The sequence below is a fragment of the Aptenodytes patagonicus genome, chromosome Z (genome assembly GCF_965638725.1).
Source record: "Aptenodytes patagonicus chromosome Z, bAptPat1.pri.cur, whole genome shotgun sequence".
Classification (NCBI taxonomy): Eukaryota; Metazoa; Chordata; class Aves; order Sphenisciformes; family Spheniscidae; genus Aptenodytes; species Aptenodytes patagonicus.
This window is the reverse complement of record NC_134982.1, coordinates 28046771-28055760: the sequence shown is the minus strand read 5'-3', so window position 1 is coordinate 28055760 and position 8990 is coordinate 28046771. Positions and strand designations below refer to the sequence as shown.

Genomic DNA, 8990 nt, shown 5'->3' with positions numbered 1-8990 from the left:
TTTGAGAAACCCCTGCCCATCTCCAGGTGCATTTCAGATGTCACCTGGGAGCCTGTGGCCACAAAACATGAACCTTTGACCCATGGATTTGTTGCTCTGCTGCCTGAAATCAACCCCTCTGAGGATACCAGGGACACCCTGCAGGGAAGCCACGAATGCAGGCACATGACCCGCTCCCTCACAAAACCCCTCGGAAAGGGGCACCAACATAGGACAGGCCTGTGCGGGCGCACCTCACTCCAAAGGTGCCCTGCAGATTGCAGCGGTGGCTTCCCAGCCTGGCAAAAACGCTGCTTGTGGAGGGTGGGAGTTTTTGAAAAGAGCAAAGTCACAGGTGGGAGTCCTGGGCTTGGTTTTTCACTTCTCTTCACAACTTTGCACTGCCAAAACGCCAGAGGGGAGGCACCTTGGCCTTTCCCATTGTGGGGCTGGGTTGGTTTTTTTGCCTTTTTTTTTTTTTGCCTTTTTTTGAGGAGGGGGCTTTTTTTTACGTTTTGGTTTCAGGGTTTTTTGCTTTTCTTGCCTCTTTTTTTTCCCGCCTTTTTGCCTCTTTTTTTTTTTTCCTTTTCTCTCTTTCTTTCTTTCTCTCTTTCTTTCTTTTTCTTCTTCCCTCCCTTTTTCTTTGTTTTTCTCCCTTTCCCTTTTTGTTTCTCCTGGCCGTGCCTCGCCCGCGGCACACGCGCCTCTCCCGGTCGGCGGCGCCCCGCGGCCCTGCGCGGAGCCGCCCCGGGTGGCCTCGGCCCCGCGCGGGGCGGTCGCGGCCGCGGGCGGCAGCAAATCAGCGGGGCCCGGGCCGCGCATAAGAAGGGCGGGCGGCAGCCGGCCCCGTCCCTCCCGGCGGCGGCAGGATGCACCATGAGGAGCTGGCGCCCCTGCAGCGGCCCCGCTACGGCTGTGAGTGGGGTCGGGGGGAGCGGGGGGCGCCTCAGGCTTTTTCCCCCCCTCCCCGTTCCCAGCCCCCCACCCCACCCCCCCGCCTTGCCGGTTTTCTCGGTTCAGTATTAAAAGAGGGACTTGAGGGAAAATAAAACCCGCCCGGCAGACTCCGTTGCAGCGCGCAGCGCTCCGGCTTGTTTTAGGTTAGCTCGCAGCGAGCTCCGGCCGGGTTTCGGACAGGTTTTCATGGGGCTGGTTTTGTTCTGAAACTTTCTGAATGGATTGTAGCTGTAATTCGCATTGCAACTTGGGAGTTTTAGGTTAGAGCTAGAGCTTTGCGTTTTAACTGTATAACTTGAGATTGTGGCTATAGCTTCGGCTTGTAACTTTGTAACCTTTGGATTATCACTTCGGAATTTCGGATTATAAAATTAAAACCTTGCTTTCTAATTTTATAATTTTGGCTTAGAACATCGTAACTTTAAATAATAACTGGGGTGAGGCGAGAAGCAGTGCAGGTACCAGGCAACTCTTTTCAGAGGAGGTGTATTTGCTTCCCAAACCTGTATTTAAGAAAAGCCCTGAAGCACCTTCCCTCCTCCCGCTGCAGGGCTCCCTCAGCACGGTGCCGTACTGGGGTCCTGCACCGGGCTGTGCTTTCTCCTGGTTCCTGCGGGCAGAGCAGTGCAAGCCTTTGGCTTTGCCATCCCTATAAGAAATGCCTCTAATATTTCAGACATCACAAAATGTGGACATGCTAATTATTTGCAAAGCTCACAACAGCCCTGGTATCCTGTGGTCTGATGAGCAGCTTCCCAGGTCTTAGCGTAGCAGCTTTGTTTAAAACTGGTTCTGAAACCCCTTTTTAGAAAAAAGCACAAAAACCCTTGATAATGTTAGGGGTCACCTCACTTCCACCCAGGGTGGACAGAAAAGGTGGTGCTTCGCAGCGAGACCTTCAGCTTGGAGGATGCTGTGCCTTCCTGAGCATTTTCCTCTGTTGATGCCTGCCAGTTGGGGCAGTCTATGGACCCTGCCTGTAGGTTTTATTTTTTCAGTTGCACTACCTAGTAGGCGGATGAGAGACTCTTGAAGGTGTGTTCACAGTTGTCAGTGCTGATAACATTTTCTGGAGTGATTGCTGGAGACGTAGGTAGTTAGCAAAGGTGAATATTTTGCTTGTGAAGCTAATCTCCCAGTCATCTCCGCTTGCTGTGCCATTGCCTGTGCAGTAGGGCAGTGTCCGGGCAGCGTGCCGCATGGTGCTCCAGCCCCAGGTTGGTGCTTTGTCCACTTGCCTGACATGCAGAAACTCCTCGAATGTCTGTGGTGTGCCCATCAGGCCCCCAGCAACAGGGGCTTTCTTGAGCAGATCTGGTCTGGCTGGTATCAGAACATGTGAGTCTGGACATGTGGCACTTGCTAGTCTGCCATAAAGTCCAATATGATCAAAGATGAGGCTTTGACTTAAAGCAAAGGGCTCATCCTGTGTGCCTTGGTTCCTGCCTGGGTGCTGAGGATGATTTACCTTATTGCCAGAGCTGCTTAGAGTGTTTTAAGAATCTCAGGCCTTACTTATTTTGGGGAAAGAATGACCACATTAAGGATGCTGAATATAGTTTTGATGAGATGGTCTGTCCTCTCAGTATTTATGCTTTGCTATGATAGTTCAGACCTTTTTACTGCAGTGACCAGGGAGAACTTGGTGGTTTGAGTTGTAGCCACCCTCCTGCTGTTTGGTCTTCTGTCCCAGGGAGAGGAGCGGATGAGAGCATCCTTCTTGGCTTTTCTGATGCCACCTCCCCTCTGACCGATGCTGCCTGCTTTCTTGGGCTCCAGTGGCTATACTGTCCTTCTCTGAGTGAGAGGTTGTGGCTGCTGTACCACACTGCATCCTCTTTTTTTTGCTGCCGGAACCTTTGAGACAACATTCCTTTCAAGGAACTGGGAAAAGGCTCCTCAAATATGCCAGGCATCGATGCCTATATTTAAAAAAAAAATACAGCGAAGAACTCCACAGAGAATTCCATCCACCAAAGAACAAACCATAGCCTTGTCTGTAGTGATATGACAAGTATGGGTGCATGTTTGGTTTCTTAGCCTGTGTCTAGAAAACCAAATATGCTTTATCTACACTGTATTTGCCTGCCATTTTGGGAGGAGGAGAGAAGCAGCATCTTAAAAAGCTGAAAAAAGAAAAGGCTCCGTAACTAGAAAACTTACACGAGCATTATCTGAGCTCTTAGGAAGCCCATCGTAAGTTGTAGGTTCTCTGTATAACTAAAACTGCACTTTGGATAACTGGCAAACAGGTCCCTATGTTGAACACCACATCTGTGCTGTATTTCCTAGAAGAGTTAATAAGTTGTCCAAGTTAGGCTATCAAATTGCTAAGACTCCTTGCTTTAGCAACCTAGTACTGTTTTAAACATTTAACTTAACTTGGACTTTTGACTTTGGCTTCAGGGTCCTGGCAGAGTTTGTGTGTTGCTCTGAAGAAGGTTAGCATTTTACTATCATAATTCTCTACTAGGAAATATATGAACCAGTGCATGGTTTTCAGTAGCATTTCATTTTGATAACTAGAGAGGAAGACATACGCAAATCTTGGCTACATTTTGTAGCCTGATGGATACCACTGGGGAAAAAAGTGTCCCTGGGTATAAGACCTTGTAGCACAAAGTGGGTAACTGGGAAGACATATCCCTAACTTAAAAACTAGCTTTGCATTACAAGTTTTGCTGATGTAGTAACTCAGAGATAGGCATCTAGAAAAAATTCTTAAAGCTGATCGTTTTCGTCTTTAAAGTCAGGAAATCACTGAATGAAACCAAACAAGAGGATGCCTTTCTGGGTGGGTGCTAGTTCAGGATGAACATGGTTCGTGGGAGAAACAGGAGCTCAGAGCAAAGTCTTTGAGCCTTCTCTTAGCCGGTTAGGGCCAAAGACTTGTGGCTTCCTGGACCGCATATTGAAAGGTGCCTCCAACTCTGCATGCTGCGAATAGCTTAAAAAAGACGTGAAAGAGATTTCTCTTGGTGCTCTATTGAGTCTTTCAGATATTCATGTCCAGCACCAACTCAAGTGAGATCATACAAGCACAAGGAAGCAGATTATACAGCAGAAACCATGTTAACAGGCACACTGCAACTGAATTTACGTAGCTGGTTTCCAGTCTGGCTATAGCTGTTGCCTGGTTTATTTCTCAATCCCTCCACAATCAGATGCAGAGGTTCACAGAATTGCAGAGAATTGGGACTTGTAACACAACTCGAGGTATGAGCTATTTTTATGACACAAATGCTTGGTGCTGTTGAAGATGATGAAGAGAAAAACTATAAATCTTGGATGTGCCTCACAGATTAATTGTGAAGTTTTGAACATAGGAAGATAGCGAATCAGGCAGCGGTGTATCTTCGAGAATGCCTTTTCCCTAACACTCTCAGGTCCTTTATAGCTAGGTCTCCCTGAAACCTGTGTGCAGAAAGGAATACTTAAGTTTTGTAAGAAATGCCTGAATGGCTTCACCACACTTCCAGGAATGTAATAAAGCTACAGTGAGCGAGGCCATGAGTGTCTGGATTTGCAAAGGATTTCAGGCATTTCCATGCTCAGAGTAGCTGAATTAACGTATGCCCCAGGTCCCTGTATATGGAGTAGGAGAGAAACTACATACTTCAGCATCATCAAACACATCCCTTGGAGACAAGCAGCTAAAGTAGTCTTCATCTTTCCTACCAAAGCTGGAAAGCCAGCTGTTTCACTGGGCATAGATGGGTAAATATGGGGGAAACTTGACTTTGGTATCCAGTGATGAGGGTGTTGCTTGTACTTCTGGTCCTGGCTCCCAGGACTGCTTCTGTTTGGCACTAGGAGTTAGGAGATGAGACAAATAAGCAGCATGAAGCTTTGTTAGGGAGAGCTGCCCTGGCTGTGGAGACAGATGGGGCAAACGTAAAGTGAAACACTGCCTACGCCTCTCTATGAAACTGCACCTAGCTTCTTACTTCGGCAGGATGTGAAAGCTTGCAAACCGGTGGCTTTTCAAAAAGTGTTTAACTTTAGAAACTATAAATTTGTCGGCATGTCTATTAAGCGCAGGAAAACAAATGGCTATTTTTCAATTGAAGAGTGGGAAAAAAATCTTTTGGTAAAAGTTCCATAGGATTTTTCTAAGTGAAAACAGATGGGGTTTTTAAAGCTTAAAAAAAAAAAAAGAAGCTTAACTGTATCCTATGCATATATATTATTTTGGGTGTATACTTTTTTGTAGTACTTGTGGCTTATGAGAACACTTTTCTTCTTTTTTTTATTGATGGGTGTAATTTGGCAACCAAATACACTGTTTATCTCTTCCACCCTTTTGTAGGTTGCTAATAATTAAACTGCTGAATGAGAACTTGAAAAGTTTAACTGCTTTGTTTAACCAAGTGCACGTAATTCATTTGGTAGGAGTGGTTCTCTGTGCGCTTTTTGTACAAAGCAGGCTCATCTTCCCCAAAGTCTGTTGGTAAAGAAAGGACAGAGCTATGTTACAGCATGCTTAAAGCTACTTGAATGTTGTTGAAACAGGAAGTATTACTATTGCGCTGGAAACGGGATTTATAGCACATGTGAGTGTGCTAGATCAAGTCCAATACTCGAGGCAGGGAACAGGAAGTATGCAGATCTGCAGCTTGCTTCTTCTGTTAAGTGGTGTTTCAGTTACGTAGTTGTTCTGGCTCAAGATTTGCTTGATCCTGTTGCTGGTTCAAGCTGACTATGATTTACTAGGAATAATCTTACATGTAAGGTGGAAAAAAAAAAAATGCCTGGCAGTGATAGGCAGGACTGGTGGGTCATGTTTCAGTGGGATGATAAGCGAGCGTGCTCTCCTGTGCTCTGCTCCTTGCAGGAAATGATTAACCTGCTGTGTTTGCTTCACTTGTTCAGGCTGTTTCGGTGTTTTTTTGGAACAGGTATCCTTGAACTGCCACATGTTGTGGAATCAAAGCACAGGTACTGGACGGGGGGAAAAGCGATGCCCACCCAGTCCTGGGGAGCAAGATCAGGGAGGGCAGGGGGCGGGTGCCCACACCCTGGGGAGGGGAGGCAAGTGGGGAGGAGTGTCTGCTGCAGGCACCTCTTTTGCCGATCCTTGATGATGGGCTGGGACACGAGCTGGGCCCTGCACAGCTCATTCATGGGTCAGCACATCCTGCACCTCAGCGCTTGTGTTCACCTTCGGAAAACAATGATGTCCTTTTCAGCCTGGTGCCAGCTGGGCTTTGAAGAGGGTTGTCTGCAGGATGCGTACTGCCTTATCGTCACAGCTGGGGGGAGAAGGGGCCTGCTGAGCACGTGCCACAGGGGCAGGTTTGTGCTGGTGATTAACGCCTTGCTCCTGGCACTGCTCCTGTTGTATTTTGCCAGCTGCTGTGGCACTGGCCAAGGGTAGCCTGGTCCTTGGTGGTGATGGGCTGGTGGGCAGGCACTGCCTCCTGTGTGGTGGCCAAGGGCTTGGCAGGGTGTCGGGGTGGGCTATGTGGCAGGAGAGGGAGGGGATGGGGCTATGGTCCTCGCATGGAGGTCTTTGGAGTGGAGAAAAGGGATGCTTTGGTTTGGAGATCAACTTTCCTGCTCCCCATCAAGGGAGATAACAAATCAGATGGTGTTCATACAAACTCTGCACAGCTCCTAAATACCTTTTGAAACATGTAAGCACATAAACAGCTATTAAGAACCTATGCAGGTGGCTGATTCCAGTGTTAAATTACTGTTTTGTTCAAATGAGTATGCACTAGCAAGAAACACTTACCTGGAGGAATTATGTCAGTTCTTTGTTATCACTTATTGCCCAAGTTAAGAGGTCAGCCAGGTATAAATTCTTCAGGAGTTAGATTCAAGGAGCACCTTACAGCTCTGACTCACAACTGCTGGCAAACCGCTGCCAGCTCCTAAGGACCTGCTGCCTCAAGGTGTGGTGCTGTCCTGCCTGCCAGCCAGGCTTCAAAGCTGGCAGAAACTACTGTCCTTATCCCAGGTGCTTCTCTTGGTTTAGGTGTATCAGGCTAAGCAGTCTGTGGCTTCAGCTAAAGTGGGTGATGAAGGATGTGGTTTCTACCAGTCCTCCCCTGTGGACTCTGACCTGCTTCTTTCAAAGTGCAGTAAAAGCTTTTGTGGCATCTAGCAAGGTATTTAAACCGATTCTTACCAGGCTCCAAAGTCTGCTGGCAAGTGCTATCCATCCTCAACTGGCTGTTGCTCCTGAAAGTTAAGGGTATCCTCCTGCATTTGTGCTTGATTTGTAAAGCTGCTCAGTACACTGGTTATATTTGCAGGATCGGAGCCTCACACCTTTTAGGAGCACAGCACAGATTAATCCAGGGGCAGTTGGAATGGGAAATGCCCAAACTCTGTACAGAAATGTGCTTCATTAAGGCAACCACTCTTTCACAGGGTTGTAAGGTCAAACTATAGGCCAATAAATGTTTTACTTGTGTTTTTAAAGGGGTGTTTCAAAGGTTTTTTGGGGAATCATAGATAAGTACAGGGAATATCTGTGTCTAATAGTCTGGTTGAATTGATTAGAAACAAGGTAAAAAGCTTGAAAACTAAACAAGGACACAGGTTTGCTTTGCTGAAAACATGATCCTGTATCTAGGGTCATCTTCTGTCATGAGAGAAGCTGCTGTTTTTAACTTGTGTTAATTACATCGGGATCCCAGCTCCCGCCTTGCTCCAGACTGCTGCAACTGGTGAGGTTTCAGCAGCCTGAACCTGCTGAGGTGCCTTCAGCTGCTCTGTCAGGCTGCTGTGGTCTTCACCTCTCACTAATGCTCATACGATGGCACGGAGACTTAATGCCAGGAAGCTAATCTCTCTTTGCAGAGCTGATTTGCATTGCTGGATTTGCAGTCACTTCAGGCCTCTGCAGGGCCTGGCCGCCTGCCGGCCTGAGGTGGGGGAGGACTTTCTGGCCAGGTGGGACTGTGGCAGCCAGAATTTAAATGTGTTTAAATTGCTCTGGAACCGCACCCTGAAGCTGTGGTTTCACATGTGCTTTCAGTCAGCTCTGCTGGTGGAAGAAGCAACCTCGACTTCTTTCATTGGATTATTTTTGGCTGGATTAGGTCCCCAGTCTGGCTCACAGCACAAACCTGCAGGCAGGTCTGCCAACACAGTGTAGTAGCTGGAGCAGCGATGAGCACAAGCGGTTGGGGGAATGGCAGGTCAAGTTGATTTAAGTTGTTTTAGTGCTGCACATGCAGATCTGGAAAGCGTGTGCAGTGGGGCAGCAAAATGTGCAGGCAGCACACAAGCGTGGACTGGGGCACACGGGAAGGAGCAGCGTGTGTCACTGTGGTGTCCCCCTGCGTGCCTCTGCTGTGGTGCCGCTGCCACCCCAGTGCCCTGCTGCCTGCCAGGGCTGGGGCTGCTCTCAGCTGTCCTGTTGCCCAGGGAGTTTTGAGTTACAGAAATGTCTTTGAGGGAATTTCGTCTCTAGCGCTGTAGTTTCATAAAGCTGTAAGTGTCAGTAAAGGCACTGCAGTGTTCGCCAGGCAGTGCCGCAGTGGTAAGAAAATTGTAAGAAACTGTCTAAACACTAGACTACTTGAACAAGAAAGAAAAATAAATGCTTTTTGTACATAAAGTAAGATTCAAGATGCTTTTCCAACCCTTTTCTGCTGGTAAAATTACTCGACTTGCAGGGCCTCAAAACTGTAGGGATGAGATGTGACTTGCGGTATGTGCTGCTTATTTCTGGGATTTTTAGTTTTTCAAGCCCAACTGATTTACCCAATCAATAGCTGGCTAGCCTCTGTTTAGTGGTAAACAAGTCTTAAATTCCATATGTTCTCAATACAGTATAGCAGAATAAATAAGGCATTGAAATATCAGCATGGATATGTGGCGGTGTAACTGAAAAGGAACACGAAAGAGTCCTGGGGAGAGCAGGGATTATGTTTAGATGAATCTGGGACACAGCTTTTACCAAGGAAAAATGGTCAGCTGTTTCTACAAAACCAGGCACACAGTAAATGTGATTTCACTATATCTGAGCTCAGAAGTTGTTTTGAACACTGTTTTTCAGACCAAAGCAGAGCACGGATTTCTTCACTGTGATTTAGTGG

At 47.3% G+C, this 8990-nt stretch overlaps 1 protein-coding gene across 5 annotated transcripts in view; it reads left to right on the top strand.

The window, feature by feature from the left end:
• Window positions 1–830: 830 nt before the first annotated feature.
• The window catches only part of IQGAP2 (IQ motif containing GTPase activating protein 2), a 132147-nt gene continuing 123987 nt past the window's right edge, over window positions 831–8990 (top strand). For all 5 annotated transcript variants that reach the window (XM_076361611.1, XM_076361609.1, XM_076361612.1 and 2 more), the window contains exon 1: window positions 831–894. In XM_076361611.1, the coding sequence (XP_076217726.1) occupies window positions 849–894 (46 nt within the window). In that variant the 5' untranslated portion in view covers window positions 831–848. The remainder of the gene's footprint in view (window positions 895–8990) is intronic.